This window comes from Suricata suricatta, chromosome 7, assembly GCF_006229205.1.
Source record: "Suricata suricatta isolate VVHF042 chromosome 7, meerkat_22Aug2017_6uvM2_HiC, whole genome shotgun sequence".
NCBI classification, from domain to species: Eukaryota; Metazoa; Chordata; class Mammalia; order Carnivora; family Herpestidae; genus Suricata; species Suricata suricatta.
The window spans coordinates 39803741-39823543 of record NC_043706.1 but is presented as its reverse complement, the minus strand read 5'-3'; the positions used below and the strand labels follow the sequence as shown (position 1 = coordinate 39823543).

The following is a 19803-nucleotide window of genomic DNA, read 5'->3' as shown; positions in this document are numbered from 1 at the left end:
GCCCCGCGACGCCCCCTCCCCGCCAGCCGCCGCGCGGCGCCCCGCCCCCTCGACCCCCCCACCCCGCCGTGGCGGGGGAGGAGCTCGCAGTTGGGGGAGGGGTCTGGAGATGGACGGGGGACTGAGGGAGGGAGGCCCCGGGGAGTGCGGGGGACCTGAACGAGGTAGGGGGACGTTGGGTGTGCAGGGACACGGAGAACCAAAGTGACTTTTGTGGCCCCTGGAAAGGATTGTCAGTTCTCGGCCTTCCTGGGGTCTCTGACCAACAGTTCCCCCAAATTCTCTGGGTAGGAGTGGGAAAAGTGGGCTCTGACTCACTTTTCAGCAACCAGAAATCCTGAGGAAGACCTAGAACAGAAGGGTGTCTTTAATGTCCCCAAGCAAGGTAGCCTGGAGATACTGTGGAAGCCCTGAAGAAATGAGGGACCAGTGCTCGGCTGGGTTCTGGTTTGCCTCTGGACCAGTCTGAACCCAAAGGTAGAAACAGGCCAGGCTTCAGCCTGGCTGAAGGCTGTTAAACTGACAAATTTATCCCAAGTCCATCTCCAGGCAGTCTGGGCTGCAGGGCATGGCCAAGTCTCCAGCTGTGGGGAGGCCCTGCGCAGCCCTTGTTCCAGGCACCCCCCCACCCCCAGCGCCACCACCCCCACATTCTTTCTTTGTTGTGAAAGCAGCAAGGGGTGTAGGAGGCGGGTCAGGAGGAGTCAAGCTTTAGAAGATGGGCCCCAGCTGCTGCTCAGGCCTCCAGGATATGCTGAGAGAGGATGGATAGTGAGTGCCTCATCCCCCTCTGGCTCCGGAGGGCCCCCCAGGCCTGCTTAGACCTCCCATCCCCCAAGCAGCTGGGAGGAGGAGGAGGGGCAGCCACCGAGGGCCTCACAGGCCGGGAGCAGTGGCGCCAGGACTCCAGGGTCCTGCCACATGGCCACCACATGTCCCTGACAACCCAGTCCCTAGCACCTTATCCTTGGGTTGTGGGCCTCCTCCCCCATCCCCCAGATGCCTTCCTGCAGGCCCTGCTGGAGAGGATACAAACAAGGGAAGGAAGAGAGGAGAGATCCAAGAATCAACACTTCTCGTGTTGCCCCATCCATCACTGCCCCTTGCTGCTCTGTGAAAGGCCTCCCACACAACCCTTGCTCCCTTCCCTCTTCGGTCAGGACTCCAGTGGCAAAACGGTTACCTGATTCTTTTATTTAAGAAAAGTGAAATACGTGGACCTGAAGTGAGGCAGCAGAGGGAACAAGAGAGGCCAGAGCAAGGCAGCTTGGCTGGCCAGCCCCAAACCCTCTGATTGAAAAGCCAGCAGCAGGCTCCATCTCTGAGATGCATACCTGCTCCTTATGTATCTTGGGGGCCTCAGAGCTAGCTACTCTAGAGGACTATGGGGAGGGGAGAGGATGTCCTGAGGGTCCTTCCTGAGGCGAATTCCTGAGGAGGGAGCCAAGACAGCAGCAATCTTCTGTTTAACTGCTCTCCCTTCACTGTCCCACCTTGGGGGCGGAAGAGCCAGGAGCAATAGGGAATGCTGAGAGGGCTGTCTGGGGGGAGACCCAGCAGACCTGGGGGGTAGGTTGAATGTCAGCTGCTTGAAGAGAGGTCCGTGGTGCTGGCACTGAGACCCCGGGAGACCTGAAACAGACAACATCGTACCATCAGCTCAGGGACCTCAGCCTCGAAAAGACTGTCCCCTGGAGTCTATCCAATTCATGGCTGCAGTCTATCTGTAGACCTAAGACGGAGCCTGTAACCTCAGTCCCAAGCTCCGTGACTGTTTAGTTTTAGCCTTTGCTAGGATTTTCCAGAATGCCACAATCTGGTGGGGGAAACACTGGAAAGAGCCACGTGCACATTAGCATATAGTTTGGATATGTTGATACAAATAGTCTTCCTGTTAAAATGTCCTGGTTGGGGCGCCTGGATGACTCAGTCGGTTAGGCGGCTGACTTCAGCTGAGGTCATGATCTCACTGCTCATGAGTTCGAGCCCTCTGTCAGGCTCTGTGCTGACACCTCAGAGCCTGGAGCCTGCCTCAGATTCTGTGTCTCCCTTTCTCTCTCTCTGTTCCTCCCCTGCCTGTGCTCTGTCTCTCTCAAAAAAAAATTATTTTTTGAGAACCAATCATTATCGGTTGCTCAAATGTAGATAATTTAATACTTTTTTCTTTTTCTCTTCTCCTCTGCTACTGAGTGCCCAAGGTGAAGAATATGGGGGCTGCAGGAGGAAGAGTAATTAGTATCCCCAAATCATTCTTGAGTTATTCATAATTCCAAAGTACCATCAATTCCTGTTCCCTTCCTGATTCATTTATTTGATGCCATCTCTGCCCCCAAAACTGTCTCTTGGTGGTCACCACCCTCTACAAGCTGTCTGCTTGATTCTCATCCTCCCAACTACAATTCCCTGGCTGGCATCTACACTCCAGAGGATTCTCTCCTCTTCCCTAACTCCTGCTGCACTTGGTACATGGCGACCCTTTCTTACTCACCCACCAATATGCTCTTACCTGGAGGGGTGCTGCAGTGGGTTGATTCAGATAGTTTAAGGAGGCTGCCCGCTTCATGTTGCTGCTGCAATGCAAAAAGAAAGAACTAAGGCCTCTTCTCTTCCCCATTTGTGGCTCTAATGCTGTGCACCTCTTGGGCACATGTCAAACCAGTGCCTCCCCACCATTTGACACATATACCCCCCCCACACACACACACACACACTCATACACACTCGCTTATCTTCATCCGTAAACAACATCTCTTCAGTTTTCCCGAACACTGGGGCACCCGTTTTGCCCAAACTCCTTCTCCATGGCCATCCCACCGACCTCCTCTATGTTTCTCTCCAAGTCACTCCCCCTCCAGAGATGAGGGGCCAAGCGGAGCTGGAGGCAAGGGCTTACTGGCCTGCTGTATCTCAGTCTCCCTGTGTACCTGGAGGGCCGAGGCTCAGTCCCCTGGAGCTTCCTCACCAGGAGCTCACTGCTTCTACGAAGCACATCCCGGATCTTGCCCAGAGAACCACTCCTCTGCAGGGTCCCACTGCCATCCTGGCAGAGAGGGATAGGGAACAGAAGCTAAGAAGATCCTATGCAGACTGCCTTCTGAGTCTACTGCCGCCATTTATTCTGCACACATCCCGCCTCCCCCCAAAGCCTAGTGATTGAAAACAAGAGCCCAATCAATAGATGGCTTGCAGATGCCCCTAAAGGGATAGGCTAACTGAACCGGAAGGTGGACAACATGTGCTCATGTCCTACCTGGGCAGGCCCAGAGCCTCTCACCAGCAGCAGCAGCAGCAGGAGGGAGCAGGAGAGATCAAGGGGCAATAACAGACTTACCCCTGACCACTCCACAGCCACAGAACCATCTTCACCTCCCTCGAATTTCACGCTGCCCCCAGAGCCCTCCTGGGAGGTCCTTCCACTGTCACCTTCCCCAAGTAGTTCGGCCACCTTGGTCTGACTGATAGGGTCAGTGCCCTGGAAGGAAAAGGAAGGAGCTGGGACTCTGCAGTCCTTAACTGCTCAGGATGGGACGTTCAAACTTTTTTCACCATTAGCCCCAGTAAAGAAAACATTTTCCCTTGTGATGTCCTAGTATACACATTACACATATTGGAAAGATACTCACCTCTTTGCAATGCATTCCTACATAGAGATCCATACATATTTTAACCATGGCCCACACTGAATTGATTTCAAACCCCACGAATGAGGGGCACCTGGGTGGCTCAGTTGGTTGAGTGTCTCACTCTTGATTTTGGCTTGGGTCATGATCTCATGGTTCCTGAGTTCAAGCCCTGCATTGGGCTCCTTGCTGATAGTGCAGAGCCTGCTTGGGATTCTCTCTCTTTCTCTCTCTGCCCCTCCCACACACACACTCTCTCTCAAAATAAATAAATAAACTTTAAAGGAAAAAAACCCACATAAACGAATCACAACCTACAATTTGAGAAACTCTGACTTCAGGCTCCCCTCAACCTCAACACTCTCACTCACACCACCCATGCCCCTCCACAGTGGATTCTTCAAATTGTGAAAGGACACACTCCCCTTCTTTTTTTTTTTAAAGGGACAGAGAGAATCCCTTTTTTTAAGAGACAGAGCATGAGAGGGAGAGGGGCAGAGAGAGAAGGAGACACAGAGCCGGAAGCAGGATCCAGGCTCTGAGCTAGCTGTCAGCACAGAGCCTGATGTGGGGCTCGAACTCACGAATGTGAGATCTGACCTGAGCCGAAGTCAGAGGCTTAACTGACTGAGCCACCCAGGTGCCCCACAGCTTCCCTTGTAATAGTCCCATTTAGTGATACGAACCTCAAACCTGGAGTCCTGACTATAAAGGGCAGGTGAAGGGGTAAGAACACACAAACAACCGCAAGCACAGAGTGCCTCCTGTCCCCGGCTTCCTCCTCAGGCTCTCCTCTTAACCTTCTAAGATTCACAAGAAGCCTCAGTGGTCCCCCGTCCCCAGGGCCTACCTTCCAGACCTCCTTCCCCTGTCCCCTCCTGATCACTGACCTGTTTCTGGGAGCGCAGGGCACATTCTTCTAGGGTCTCAGCTGCCTCCAGCTTTCCCTGGCGCCTGTACAGAGCTCCTAGGTTTCTCAGAGTGGTGTTTACTGTGGGGCTGTGGGAAGGAAGTGAAGCTGGATTCAGAAGAGAAAAGGAAGAGAGAAGGGGCAGAGCTAAGGCCAAGGGAAGGCCAAAGGGAAGAAGGGAAAAAGTCCCAGGAGCCAGGATCAGGTCTTGGATGGAGAGGGTCAGAGGCCAAGCCAGCTTCTCATTGGCAGCTCACCTGCTCACTTTGCAGGCCTTGTACCAGCCTCCGTACTCAGTATAGGGTGTGCCACCCTCTCGGTGCCGGCTCTGCAGAACAGAGGGGAGGGAAAGCCAGAGATGAGAGCACAGGGATGCTAGGGTGCAAGAGGCATGGGTGCAAGCTGGGCTGGGGAAGGCTCCCTGTGGCTGGTGCTCAGGTGGGAAGTAAGGAAGGCGCTGGGCTAGTGCAAGGAGTAAGCCAGAGGCCGGGCCGCACACTCACTTTGCTCATTTCCTCCCGCTCCTCTGCATGCATCCAGATGGGCTTGTGGTCATCTAGGGGTGATACACGGAAGAGGTGGTAAGGTTAGAGAACAGAGCTTGACAGTATACGGGGGCGGGGGTAGCCAGGACCCAGAGACCCAGGGGCTGGACTAAAGGGGTTTGGCTATGCCTGCCAACCATTAGGACCTAACCTCTCACCTTTGGTCTGCATTTCTTTCCCACCCTGCATCTCCCCACTCCCCGGGGCCAACCCCACTCACCATCCACAGACCCAAACTCCTGCAGGTGGGCCCGGGTTAGGATCTCTTTGTAGAGCGTCTCGGCCTCGGCATATTTGCCCTGTTTCAGGTAACAGGAAGCCTGCAGACAGAAGGGCAAAAACACAGGACAGAGACAAAGTCTCAGCAGGGCTCAGGGATTTCCACTCCTTGGCCTCTCTTCCCAGAGATCCTTCTTACACTTCCTTTTCTAGCTGCAGGGTCAAGGGTGTCCTCACCCCACTCCCCGGAGCCTAGGGGACTTGGCCTTCCCCCAGGAATGCGGGGAACCCCTCAGCCCAAAGGCAGCCCCAGACACACAAAGATGATGAGGTTAGTGTTCCACCGTGTGGTGCTCTCCCTTCCTCTCCCTGCAAGGACTCCACCCTTCCTCCTTACCAGGTTGTTCTTGGTCCGGGCTACGTTAGGGTTGTCCGGCCCCAGCTGCCCCTCATAGATAGCCAGTGCCCGCCGGTAATAGCGCTCCACGGCCTCGTACTTGCCCTGGTTTTGGCACAACAGGGCCAGGTTGTTCAGCTGCTTTGCCACATCTGGGTGGTCAGTGCCCAGGACCTGGAGGGGAGTAAAGGAGTGACAGATGGCTATGAGTGTGTGTGTGTGTAGAGAAGTGTGTATAACCGTGTGTGCATGTGCCCACACGGGGAGCAAGGGGGAGGGAATGACAGGAGGCAAGAGGTAGAGATGGGGGCTTGAGAAAAAAAGTGATTGAAGAGGGTGATCTGGAAGAGAGATGATGGAGGAAGGTTCAGCGCAGCAGGGAATAGTGAGCGGGCACAGGCACCTTTTCTCGGATCTCCAGTGCACGCTGGCACAGTGGCTCCGCCTCCTTGTATTTGCCCCTCTTGCCATAGAGCACAGCCAGATTGTTGAGTGTGGCAGCCACCTAGAGAGACAGGCCCACCCTCTCAGCGTCGGTGCCTTCAGGCACCTGGAGCACTAGAGGTCCCCCACCCCCCCCCACCCCCACCCCCCGCCCCGCACAACAGGGGCCCAAGCTGCACAAGTCCCAAGAGAACCGGGCTCTGCTGTCCCAACCAGAGGCAGCAGCGGCAGCGGGGAGAAGCGGCTGAACTGGAGGTTCTGCGGTTCTCTGGGGGTGGTATCGCCCTCTAGGGGGATTTTTAGATATTTCTGTAGGTGAGGTTTTGTGGGGTTTGGGGCACGATTACCTTTGGGAGGGTAAGATGTCCTGCGCATGTGGGACAGTTCTGTTAACTTTGGGATGTCCCACCAGACTGTCAAACACTGTAAGCTTTGACACTTAGTGAGATATCAAGATTGGAGCTTTGTTTTCTGAGCGACATCACCCCTGCCTATCACATGTTGTAACACAGGCGATTATTTTCACAGTCAGTGCTTTTGCAAAAATATCTTGTTTCTCATTTTCCCCACTTGATTTTCCACAACTGATCATTTGTCATGGCTATGCTATCCCTACTTAAGGTTATTTCTCTCTTTCTCTTATCACGTACAAATAAATATGGCCTATCAGTACTTAGTCTAACACTGGATCTTAATTTTTATCTACCAATACTCCTGCTCTGTCAGTTTTTAAAAATTTGATTTACCTATGTTCTTAGTAATCTCTATACCCATTGTGGGGCATAGGCCCCAAGATCAAGAGTCACATACTTTTCTGGGACACCTGGGTGGCTCAGTCGGTTAAGCCTCCGACTTCGGCTCAGGTTATGATCTCACGTTCCTGGGTTTGAGCCCCACATCGGGCTCTGTGCTGAGCTCAGAGCCTGAAGCCTGCTTGACATTCTGTGTCTTCCTCTCTCTGCCCCTCCCCCTCTCATGCTCTGTCTCTTTCTGTATCAAAAATAAATAAAACATTAAAAATTAAAAAAAAAAGAGTCACATGCTTTTCTGACTGAACCAGCCAGGCACCCCTGCTCTGTCATTTTTTTCAGTACTTCTTATATAGAATGTCTTACTGGTATTCTACTTTTTCTAAATCTAAAATTAAATATATTAGGTTATGTGTAAATCATATATTATGTTTTCTTGCATGGTTGTACTCAGTAAAACTGTTACCATGTTGTATTCTTGTTTCATTGTATACTATATATTATTTTATTGTAAGTTATTTTATCTCCCTCTCTTATTTCTTTCTTTTGAGAGAGAGAGGGAAAGAGTATGTACCCACATGTGGGAGAGGGAGAGAGAGAGAAAGGGAGAATCCCAAGCAGGCTCTGCAGAGAGCCCTATGTGGCCAATCTCATGAATGGTGAGATCATGACCTGAGCTGAAATCAAGAGTCAGATGCCTAACTGACTGAGCCACCCACGTGCTCCTTTCTCTTTCATATTAATCAGGTGTCACTCAATATTTTTTGGAATTGTATGCGTAGGTCAGTTATAGCATCTATGACTTATGTTTCAGGAAAATACTCATTGTAAGAAGGAATCACTGGGTCACAGAGAGTTGAGAACCACTGGCCTCAGCAAAGAGTGTCTGGAAGAATGGAACCCTCTCGCCTCTCCCCTAAGCACCCCGAGTGAGGCGCCTGAGGGCAGCAGAGAAACAAATAAAGGAAGCCAAAGTAGCATGGAGCAAGGAGAGCACGGAATACTGACAGCAGGGTGGTCCCGGCCCAAGGTGCTCTCCCGGATGCTGAGGGCATCATTCAGCAGGTGGGCAGCTTCCTTATACTTATTCTGGTCCCTGGAAGAGGAGAGACATAACAAGGGGTTACCCTGAACCCTGACCCAAGCCATCTTCTTCCCTCTTTCCCTTTAGGAATATGGAGGTACGTTTAGAGATTGGGGCCCCCACGAGGAGACCGGAAGCCTGGGGTGAGCAGTGAGAGTTCACCAACACAACTATCTTTGGTTGCAGAACACTGCCACACCTAGAGGAGACAAGTTATAGGATGCAGTCAGTGGAAACAGAGGGGGAAAGAGACCCCCCCCCAAAGGGGAGAATGGAGAAGCAAAGAGGCTGAGAGATGAGTGTCTCCGAGGTCAAGGGCTCAGGTATGGAAAGAACAAGAGTGCAGGTGCAAAAGGCCCGTAATGGGGTCACTTAGGAGACCCACCTGTGGAGAGGAGGAATGGGAGCCAAAGGTGGGTCAAGGTGGGAATCTGGAGGCTGATTCGGGAGAGGAGGAGGCCAGGACTCACCGATACACCAAAGCAAGGATGTTGAGCATGGTCGCGACATCAGGATGGCCACGGCCAGATGTGCGCTCCAAGTCCTCCAGTGCCTGCTTGCACAGTGGCACAGCCACCTCATAGCGACCCTGGGCAGCATACTGGATCACCAAGTTGTGCAGTGTCCGCAACCTGGCCGGGATCTCATATCCGCTGTGCTGGGCGCCCTGGCCACGGGACACTAACCAACACAGTGAACAGAAGACCTCCTCAGGGCACTCTTCTTCTCCCCTTTGCCATCCGTCCTCTCCATGTCCTGTTCGGTGCCTGCGCCCACCCCCCACCAGACCCTGCCCTAAGACCCGCCGCGACTACTATTCCTTTGCCCGCTCCCTTGTACTCAGGCCCCTCACAAACCCACTTGTTCACCCACTAATTCATTCATTCGACAAAATTTACTCCATCAGCACGAGCCAGGGGCTATGTCAGGGATACAAAAATAAGACCTGGTTCTTTCCCTTGAGCTCATGCTCTTCCATGACTCCAGGGTCATTATCTCATTCGACCATGAGCTTCTTACTGGCAAGAACTCCATCACTCTCAACTTAGTATCCCTAGTGTCTACCACAGTGCCCAGTATACATGAAATGTTTAATAAATATTGATATCAGTTGAGCGTCTGACTTTGGCTCAGGTCATCATCTCACAGTTCATGGGTTCGAGCCCCACATTGGGCTCTGTGCTGACAGCTAGCTCAGCGCCTAGAGCCTGCTTCGGATTTTGTATCTCCCTCTCTCTCTGTCCCTTCCCTGTTCACACTCTGTCTCTCTCTGTCTCTCAAAAGTAAATAAATGTAAAAAAAATTTTTTAATAATAAAAATAAACAAATATTTGTCTTTATCAAATAATGAGGAGGCTGAGGAAATTAAAGCACTAGCCCAGTCCCTGCCCTATATCCAGGGAAAGTGGAGAACCTATTTCTGGAAGGTGAGCATCCTGTATGCAAGGCGGGCCACAGCTGGGACCAGCCCCCTGCTACCCTCCTTCACCCTCCAGGCCCAGAGGCAGACTCACAGCCATTGCTGGTGTCTTCTTCCTCCTCATTGGGAAAGAGATCATCCAGGGAATCCTTGGTGGCATCACCCTCCTTCTCCTCCTGGAAGGGAAAAAGCAACCTGTCTAGGCCAAAATATCCCCAGTAGCCTTTTCAGGGCCCTGCCAACCCATGAAATCGCTGACAGGTGGAGAAGACCCTGGTTCATGTCTCTGCCCCTGAGAAAGCCAGCATCTGTCCGCCCACCTCTCTCGTTTGTAAGTCTCCTTCCTTCACATTAAGAGTTTCCTAAATACCTTCAATCTCTAGCCTCCACCCCTCTCCTCCTAGACTCTAGTAATTATAGCCTGGGGCTGATTCCTGTGTGTTTACACTGATTATACGTCTGTCCTGTCTTTCCTGAGGGCAAGGAGTGTGTCTGATCTTATTGACAGGTACCCACAGCGTGGAGCTCTGCCTTGTGCCCTTCATCTGCTACCACTCATGCTGGGCTTGGTGCTCAACCCTCCTGGTCTCACTTGCTTCCACACGGGCAAATTTGCTTTGCCTCACCAAGCAGGTCAGCCTTCTACAAACCCCTCCATCCCTCCCACCCAGACTCACCGATGTGTCTGTCCCTTGCAAATCATCCCACTTCCCTAGGACAGATCAGCTTTCCAGCCCTGGAGACTTATCTATGACAGTACCCAACCCCGGTTTAGAAAGCTCCTCCTTCCCCTCATCATCCATTAAAATCCAGCCCAACTACTAACCTGTTCAGCTAAAAAAAAAAAATATCCAACCTCAATCTTACCCATCTATCCCTGTACCCCATCTGTAAATCCTTCTCAGGCCATTCCAGCCCCCATGAACAAATTTTGGAATTCCTCTCATACGGACAACCTTCCACCCAGCACCGAGCATTTGCTGCTTTATGTTGTCACATACGTGTTCTCATGCGTAAACCTTGGTCCTACAGCTATGTTATAGGCTTGAAAAGGCAAAAACTCTCTTTTATCGTTCTTTTTTTTCCCAATCTTCTTTAAAAAATGATTATCTAGGGGCACCTGGGTGGCTCGGTTGATTACGTGTCCAACTTCGGCTGAGGTCATCATCTCACAGCTTGTGAGTTCGAGTCCCACATCGGGCTCTGTGCTGATGGCTCAGAGCTTGGAGCCTGCTGTGGATTCTGTGTCTCCCTCTCTCTCTGCCTCTCTCCCGCTTGTGCTCTCTCTCTCCTTCAAAAATAAACAAACATTAAAAACTTTTTTTTAGTGTTCGTTTATTTTTGGTAAAGAGAGCACGGTGGGGTGGGGACAGAGAGAGAGGGAAACAGAGGATCTGAAGCAGGCTCTGTACTAACATCAGAGAGCCCAATGTGGGTCTTGAACTCATGAACCTTGAGATCATAACCTGAGCTGAAGTCAGACACTTAACCATCACTAAGCCCCCCAGGCGCCCTCTTTCATAGTGCTTTCCATCTCCCTTACATACATCCTCCCGCACTGCCTAAGTCAGAAGGATAAGTGACTGTTGAATAAGGGTTAAATTTCACACATTGTGAGAGCACATTTTAGGAGGGTCTTGCTCAACTCCGCTATGCTTTCCCTCATTGTAGCACTTAGGATTCTGGATTGGAATTGTCCAGGTGCTTATCTGTCTGCTCCCAACCCCAAACCTGTAGCCATGAGAGCAGGTTACAGAACCTGAACTCTGTCTGCCTTATTCACTGCTGCATCCCCAACAGAGCAGACGGTGCCTGGTATACATTGTTGTCATGTAATTAAATGTCCATTGAATGAGTGAATACTGTTTCCACCTTGCTGTTATCTGGAGTTGGTGTCAGGACCCACATCCTGCCTGGTGGGGGCAGGCTGTGCGGCACTGCTGGCCCCAACCTTGGATAAAGCAATCCCCCCATGTCTGGGTGACTCCCAGCTGTCTGCCCCGCAGCCAGCCTTGCATGCTTACTGCGGTGTGCCCATCCACGTCATACTGTCGCAGCTGTCCCAGGAACTCCAGGTGCTTCTTTTCCTCCTCCAGTTGAGCCACAGCCTGCTCACTGCGCTGCAGCCGCTGCTGGGTGCCCGCCAGCTCATCCCGGAGCCACTGGTTCTCCTGACACAGCCGCCGTACCTGAGCCCGCAGTTTCTGTTTCTCCGACTCCACTGTGCTCAGGTGGCTGGCCAAGGCCAGCATCACCTAGAGGGACACATCCTGTAAGCGCCAGACTCTGGATTGGAGTGTTCAGGGATAAGTGGGAGGGAAGCCTGCTTGGAGGCAGCAAAATTGGCAGGAGCCAGGAGGCGGGATTGGGTAGCAATAGCTCTACCTTCAAAATGTACCTTGAATCCACTCTCTCACCACCTTGGGCCAGGCCACCATCAGTTCCCATCTGGATGGCTACAGTAGCCTCTTCCCTGGCCTCTGTTTCTGCCCTTTTTTGCTTAGGGTCTGTTCTCAGCCCAGCAGTCAGATGCTTCTTTTGTTTTTTTAATGTTGATTTATTTATTTTGAAAGAGAGAGAGAGAGAGAGAGAGAGAGAGAGAGAGAGAGCGCGCGCGCGCGAGAGAGAGAATTTCCCAAACAGGCTCCGTGCTGATAGTGGAGATCTCACAAATAGTGGAGATCATTACCTGAAATCAAGAGTTGTACACTTAACTGATTGAGCCACCCAGGTACCCCAAACTGATCTTTTTAAATGTTAAGCTAGACTTGGGGCGCCTGGGTGGCTCAGTCAGTTAAGTGTCCAACTTCAGCACAGGTCATGATCTCACAGTTCATGAGTTTGAGCCCCATTATCAGGCTCTGTATAGGCTGATGTACTGATGGTGCAGAGCCTGCTTAGGATTTTCTCTCTTTCTCTCTTTCTCTCTGCCCCTTCCCTACTTGCATGTTTCCCCCACCTCAAAATAAATAAATTTAATAAATAAATAAATCATAAAGTCATAAAAAAAACCTGTTAAGCTAGACCACATCACTCCTCTGCTCAATATATTCCAATAGCTTTCATCTCATTCAAAGTAAAAGCAAAGTCCTGGATGTGAGGGCGATCTGGCTGCGACATCTGTCACCCCATTGATCCTCAGGGTTGATTCGGCTGACCTGGCTGGCTAGGCGGGTGCCCTCTTCCTCCCTCACTGCTCCATGTGCGTCCCTCCCGGGGCTGCTGCATGCTCGGTCAAAGAGGACGACCATCCCCCATAGAGGAGGACCGTTCTTCGGTCAAGGTTATACGAGTAGCTGCGCTCCCCTGCTAGAACCTCCAAACAAGCTCTCAAAGTAAAAGCAAAGTCCTTATGATGACTTTCAAGTTTCACATGCTCTGTCCTTTTCTCTTCCCCCCTTCCACCTCTTATACTTCAGTTTCTATTTTGCTTCACCTGATTCGCTCTACCGAAGCCACACTAGTCCTCACTGAACTTGTAGAGAAGGCTCCAGTTCAGGGCCTTTGTATGTACTGTCCACTTTGCTTAGGATACGTTTCCCCCATATATTATATGACTCATTCCCTCATCTTCAAATCTTTGCTCAAATGCCACCTTTTCAGGAAGGCTTTCTTTGACCACTCTATCTAAAGGTATATCTTCTCTCTGTATCACCCAACCCCCTTCTCTCTTTTATTCTTACCCCTCTTTCTTAGCAATCATCACTCCGGCATACAGAATATACTCATTCTGACATACAGACAATACAAAAATAAGTAAAACTCCCCCAGCTAGAATGTAAGAGTTTTGACTATTGAGTTCAATGATGTGTCTCCAATGCCCAGAAGAGTTGTGCCTGGCACAAAACCGGGGCTTAATACATGTTTACCAAATGAATGAAGGCAAGCATCTAGGACAAGGAGATCCTAAATGACCCCAAAACTCCAATCAGACAAATGTCCCTCCAAGACCACCTGGCACCACCTCCTCCCCTCACCTGGGCCTCGCTCAGCCCCAGCTCGATGTTCTCCATGGAACGTCGCAGCTGCCGGGCCTTCTCGTGCACGAGCCCTTCTTCATGGCCTCCTTGCTGTAGACACTCGATAGTATGGGACAGACTTTGCAGGACAGCCTGATGTTCACTGTGTAGGGCCTCCAGCCCTTGGCTCACCAGCCGGGTACTTCCCAGGATCTCCTCCTGGCTGAGCCGGTGCCCTGCAGGCTCATCCCGCTGCCCCAGCACCAGGCCTGACATCTTGGCCAGGGGGACCTTGCCTGGGCTGGGGAGAAACAACAGAGCTCAGTGGGGGTAAAGAAAAGAAAGAGAGACTGAGTACCATGGTTAGAGGGTGATGAGGATCCAAGGGAAGGGACAAGAGAGAATATGGGTGACTGGTTGAAATGGAGAGAGTGATCAGTGGGGAGGGAGCCTACACCACTAAACACAAAGTAAAGGTTGTGGGAAAGAGAGATGGAGAGGAATTTAGTTGAATGAAGAAAGACAATAGAAGGAACAAAAGTGCTGAGAACTAGCAGACAGATTTAGAAATAAGGAAGAGAATAGGAAATGTTGTTGGAGAGAGAGCTTGGGTCAGGGATAGGAAAAGAAATCAGATGAGAGCATTACAGGGAACACAGAGGGTATCTGGAGAGAGCTGCAAAGGAAACTGGGTTCAAGCAGACAGGAGATAAAAAGAAAATGGTGCAGAGGTTTCAAAAAATAGAAAAGACACAGGTTTCAAAGTTACAGAGAAGAGAGGTAGAAGAAAAAAAAAAGCGCCTTCACTGCACGACCCAGATGAGAGGGCCCCAGAAAGCTCCAGGTCTTCACACTACGCCACCCACAGAGCTAAGGCCAGCATCTCCAAACCCGATAAACTCTGTCTCCTTCCCCATTGAGGCCTTCAGCCCATATGTCCCACCCTCCAGGTGTCAGGCTCTCTCTCTCTTCCTACTTCCTCAAAAGAGCCTCGTTTCTCATCTTTGAAGTCCTCTTACCGGTAGGTATACAGAGCAGGGCCCTTGGTTGTGGCGTTCAGGCCAGAGCCCGGAAGAAACTCTTTCAGTAGCCAGGGACTCACAAGGATCTGCCCTGCCCAAAGTCCAGAAGTCCAGTGTTCCTACCCCTTCTCTCACCACCTCTCAGCCGCCTAGAGGACCTGGCACAAAGCCCTATGAAGGGCAAACACCCTCCCTCCTCTCTCTACCTACAGGCCTTCAAAGGCGACCAGCGTGTCTCTCTTCCTTCCCAGAGCCAATGTCCCACCCTAGGCCTGGGGAGCTATTTTCTCCCAAGAATGGAGTGAGACTAGATCTGATATCTGCTGCAAGGGGTGTGTCTGGGAAAAGGTGAGGAGAAAGACCTGGTCACTCCTGACCCATTCACTTTCATGGCGTTGTCTCTGTCATGACCACCTACTAACAGGCTCTAAGAGAAGTCACCTTAGGGTGCCTCTCAGACGCCTGATGATGCAAGGAAGAATGGCAGGTCTTCAGAGCGGCTGCAGGGTCACAGGGAAACACTGCGCTGGCAGTTGGTCTCCCAGCCTGGGAATGCGGTCGGAGAAGTGTCCCAGGCTGTCGACCTGCCCTGGGGGCCCAGGGTGGGGACAGAATGAGATGGGCGGGAGCGGGGGAGGGGAGGTGCGGGTGGACGGCGGAGGAGGTCCGCGTCACCAGCGAGGACTCAGAGACCTAAGAATGCTGAGGTCGATGAGTCGGTCGGTAGAGCAGGGGGCGGGGCAAGCCGTCGGTCTGTCTGTCTGGACGCCGAGGGGCGGGAAGAATTACGGGGGGGCGGAGTTTTCCTGTCTGTCTGGACTTGTGTGAGGTCTGCCGGTCGGGGATTGTTCATCTGTCAGGGAGTACGGAAAAGAAGTAGCGGTACCTCAACCCTCAGCCCCAGAGGTACCCTCACGGACTCACCCGCAGTCTGTTAATCTGGCTGCCGCCCTTGCCGGTACTGCCCCTTTAAATCCATCATGGCTGCCACTCGAGGTAATTGTTTTGACGGCTCCGGGGGGCGGAGCGGATTTCCCAATCACGCGACCTAAGGGTCGCCCGAGGATTGGCTGTGACCACGCGCATGGAGGAAAAGAGGTGTGTATTCACCTTGGTCTCCAGTTCTCTGCCCACTTCAGTACGTCATAAGGGAGCGACGGCCCAGGGATTTGTTAGCGTCATCTAAAGGCGCCAGGCGGCCTGGCTGAAAGTAATGGTGGTGTGCTGACCCCAGCGGAGCCTGGCAACGGTCATGGCCCTGAGGGTACTGACTCGCGCTCTGGGCTCTCTGAGCCTGACGCCTCCGGCCGTCGCCACTCTCAGTTCGAGCCTGCTCCCGGCCGCCCAGGTAATCCATCGTATCTGCAAATGAGACCGTTCCTATTCGGGCCGCCGGAGTGGGCACTCTGGGATGGGAGACGGAGAATGCGAGTCTGGCCAGGAGTCACGCCGGCTTGGGACGTTGGATAAGTCACTCTCAGCCTCAGCTTTCTCTTCTGTAACTGTGGCTATTCCACAGGGCCACAAGATTCCTCAGTCGAGATATTGGAGGTGAAAGTATTTTCCAGATCCCTGTTCAGGTTTCAATAATAACTGACACTGAATGCCAATCGTAAGCCAAGCATAAGTAATAGATACTTTAAATAAATGAACTCCTGGGACGCCTGGGTGGCTCAGTCTTTTAAGCATCCGAGTTCGGCTCAGGTTATGGCCTCATAGGACTCGCTGCTGACAGCGTGGAATCGGCTTGTGATTCTCCGTGTCTCTCTCTCTCTGCCCCTCCCACGCTTGCGCTCACTCTCCTTCTCTCTCAAAAATAAATAAATGAACGCCTTTCAACCACTATATAAAGTAATTATCATTACCATTTTACGTATGCGAAAACTGATCAGCAGTCTGAGGTCATACACCAACTACTGGAACTAGACAGTCTGGCTTCAAAGCCTGGGCTCTTAACCATTAAAGACGAGTTGCTGCTGAGATTAGAGAATGCAGGGCAAGATAACAAGATTAGGAGGCTAAGGTAAAGGTATCTTCAAGGACCCTAGTGGGCAATTGGTGAATCACAGAAAAGGAAGTTGTCTCATTCCTCTGGAACTTTCTGGGTGATGGTAGAGTTTGGCAGATACATACTTAAAATCAAAACCAAACCAACCTACTCTGTGAAATGCTGGGAATACAACAGGGAACAAGACAGAAATGACCCTTCCCCTCCATTCACATCTGAAATATTCCAAGAAACATAAACTCAGAGGGGCCAAAGGCATTGGTGCTTATGGTGGCACATGGATGTGAGAAAGTTACCAGGTTTGGAGAAGGGAGTTGTTTAGGGAAGGGATTCTGAGAGAAGGAAAGGTTTGAGCCAAATTTGGAAGGGGATGCACCAAGGGGAGAATATTCCATTGAAGAAATACCTTCAATGAGGAGAGATAATCGGTACACATACACCTGTATAAACATTCCACCCTTGACATTTGTGCAAAGCTGAAGGGTGGAGCTTTTGGACAGCTGGTCTGGGACATTTCTAGAAGGAAGTAGGCCACTTGGTCTATTCCTTTACCCTTGGTTCTCCCATGCGTCTTCAGTTACCTTTTAAGGGAAAGACATTTGTTTCTCTCTAGGTGACAAGCAGTACCCTCCTCCAGCTGCCCTCTTCCTCAGTGTTGCTCCTCTGCCGCCCATTGCTTACCTCTGTGGCCCTTAGTGCCAATTTTGTGTCCTGGAAGAGTTGTACCAAGTACACCATCACACCCGTGAAGATGAGGAAGTCTGGGGGCCGAAACCACACAGGTGAGACCGAGGGCAAGAAGATTTAAGCATTAAAGGGGAAAAACATGTTAGGATCCTAGGGCGATTTGTTGACAAGCAGAGGAATGTAATAAAAACGCATTTATTGGACTCCTTCTGCATGAAGTAGGTGAGTAAGAACCAAAGCATAGAATACAAAGTAACAGAAAGAGGTCTGTGCTCCAAAAGACCATCTTGGTAATTGAAGGAAACCAATCATACACATGAAGTTAATTACATTTTTCTTCATGCTCTTCAAAAATTTATGGGCTGTCTAGGTAGCTCAGTTTGTTAAGTGTCCAACTTTGGCTCAAGTCATGATCTCATGGCTTGTGACTTCGAGCCCTACATCGAGCCCTGTACTGGCAGCACAGAGCCTGGAGCCTGCTTCGGATCCTGTGTCTCCGTCTCTCTCTGGCCCTCCCCTGCTCATTCCCTGTCTTTCTATCTCTCAAAAATAAATAAATAGTAAAAAAAAAAAAGTTGGTTTTTTTTTTTAACTTACAACAGCTGAGCAGTATTTACACCACTCGGCAAACTTACTGAATTCAGTAATTTGTAGAGATTTTGCCTGGAAGTTTTATATAACTTCAATATCTTATAACTATTTTTATCAAGTTCTGTGTAGGTCCTTCCCCACCCCCACTTACTATTTACTGTGCAAATTGTTGGTCATTTTCTGTTTGTGTCATAATGTTGGGAAACATTGCTCTCTACCCAGGATGGGCCTGTTCCCATTGCTAGGATCTGATTCATCTGACCTGACTCATGTCTCTGCACTATCCTGACCACAGGCCGAATCCAAGTGCATGGTATTGGTGGGGGCCACAAGCAACGTTATCGCATGATTGACTTTCTGCGGTTCCGGCCTGAGCTGGAAGCAAAGCCAGGACCCTTTGAGGAGAAGGTCATCGTGGTCCGCTACGATCCCTGTAGGCAAGTTTGGGATGTGAGATGATGATAGTGTAGCTGAATGACTGTTTTGTGGCTTTTCAGAAGAATGTAGGGCTGCCTACATGATCTGCTCACATGTCCCTCACCTTGAACAGATCAGCAGACATAGCTCTGGTTGCTGGGGGCAGCCGGAAACGCTGGATCATCGCCACAGAAAACATGCAGGCTGGAGATATAATCCTGAACTCTGATCACATAGGCCGAATGGCAGGTAAGAGATGGCCACCAGATGTATATGGGGTCAGAGGAATCCAGGGGTCTGGTACTGATGAAATTCTGTCTTTTAGTTGCTGCTCGGGAAGGGGATGCACATCCTCTTGGGGCCTTACCTGTGGGGACTCTTATCAACAACGTGGAGAGTGAGCCAGGCCGGGGGGCCCAGTATATCCGCGCTGCAGGTATGAGGAAAGGAGCTGCTTGGGGGACCTTACAATTTGGAAGGCCAAAGGGTACCTGAGGTCACAATTCTCTGAACCCTTGGACCCATATGTGGTCCACTTGTAGAGAAGAAGAAGGTAAAAACAAGGAAAATGATTCTGGAGAGGTGCATGTGCTTTGACTTAAAACATTGCATGCTCCCTGCTTCATTGTATCTGCTCCTAAAGGGCAAAGCAAGGGCAGGGTATGGGGTATGCCCCCCTGTAAATCACTTCCTTTGTGGAGCTCCTTCTCCCTTACCCAGGGACATGTGGTGTGCTGCTACGGAAGGTGAATGGGACGGCCATCATCCAGCTGCCCTCCAAGAGGCAGATGCAGGTGTGTGTAGGGTACAGGTGGGAGGGAACAGCAAAGGAGGAAATTTTGGTATGTACCCTTCTGATCCACGATAGTTCCCAGGTGTCTTATGCTGGGAACTACCATGAGCTAGGTGTATCCTTTTCTGCCTTGTGACTAGGCACGCCCTGTCAGCTTGACACTAATGGATAGGGAACAATGCCTTTGTTTTCAACTGCCTTAGCACCTGCACTCAGGTTAAATTATGCTGTGTTTTTCTCCTGTCCTCTCTCAGCTCTCAGTGAGTGTAAGAAGCCTCAGAGTCATGCAGTCAACGTCAGGCTCTTTTCCCGTGATGCATTCTCCTCCATCTGTTTTCTCTGTCAGGTTCTGGAAACGTGCATGGCAACAGTAGGCCGGGTATCCAACGTTGATCATAACAAACGGGTCATCGGCAAGGCTGGGCGGAACCGCTGGCTAGGCAAAAGGCCTTCCAGCGGGCTATGGCACCGCAAGGGTGGCTGGGCTGGCCGCAAGATTCGGCCACTGCCCCCCATGAAGAGTTATGTGAGGCTGCCTGCGGCTGCTGCTCAAAGCTGAGATCCCTGGATTCTAATAAGATCGCCCCTCATTTTTAGCAGTTTACTGTTTTGGGGGGAGGGAGGATTGTACATACTAAACCGGGAGAAAAACCCTGGAGCAAACAAGGACGGGAGAGGAGAAAGGAAGGGACAATATGGAGCAAAAAGACTGGAGCTGCTCATTTCCAGCCGCCCCCTCCCCCCTGCCTCCTTGTCCCAGTTCTTTTCTATGTAACGGAAGAGGGGAGAATAAATGACCTCCAAAGTCTTCTGTTCTGACTTTGGGAATCGGGGAGAGCACTTCCGGTGGAAGGAGGGAGAATGAAAAGGAAGAGGAAAGAGCGGCACGGAGGAGGTGCCGCGCGTCGCCTAGGTGGCACCGGCAACTCCGCCCCGGA

At 51.2% G+C, this 19803-nt stretch overlaps 2 protein-coding genes across 3 annotated transcripts; one reads left to right on the top strand and one right to left on the bottom strand.

Annotated features, from left to right (window-relative positions):
- Positions 1–1173: 1173 nt before the first annotated feature.
- KLC4 (kinesin light chain 4) lies at positions 1174–15398 on the bottom strand. 2 transcript variants are annotated; one of them, XM_029944377.1, is made up of 16 exons: positions 15294–15398; positions 13366–13648; positions 11413–11643; positions 9483–9564; positions 8439–8649; positions 7893–7980; positions 6095–6196; positions 5692–5865; positions 5296–5395; positions 5034–5086; positions 4788–4858; positions 4511–4619; positions 3332–3472; positions 2925–3040; positions 2507–2570; positions 1174–1632 (listed from the first exon to the last, which is right to left on the bottom strand). In XM_029944377.1, the coding sequence occupies exons 2-16, from the start codon at positions 13621–13623 to the stop codon at positions 1582–1584; spliced, it is 1851 nt and encodes a 616-aa protein (XP_029800237.1). In that variant the 5' UTR covers positions 13624–13648; positions 15294–15398; the 3' UTR covers positions 1174–1581. The 2 variants fall into 2 exon arrangements, with proteins under 2 accessions (XP_029800237.1, XP_029800238.1); XM_029944378.1 differs by lacking the exon at positions 15294–15398 and adding an exon at positions 14367–15263.
- Positions 15382–19673, top strand: MRPL2 (mitochondrial ribosomal protein L2). Its single transcript, XM_029944379.1, has 7 exons — positions 15382–15717; positions 16991–17159; positions 17951–18092; positions 18206–18321; positions 18398–18508; positions 18793–18866; positions 19212–19673. Exons 1-7 carry the CDS (start codon positions 15622–15624, stop codon positions 19422–19424), a joined length of 921 nt encoding a protein of 306 aa, XP_029800239.1. The 5' UTR covers positions 15382–15621; the 3' UTR covers positions 19425–19673.
- The last annotated feature ends 130 nt before the right edge of the window (positions 19674–19803 follow it).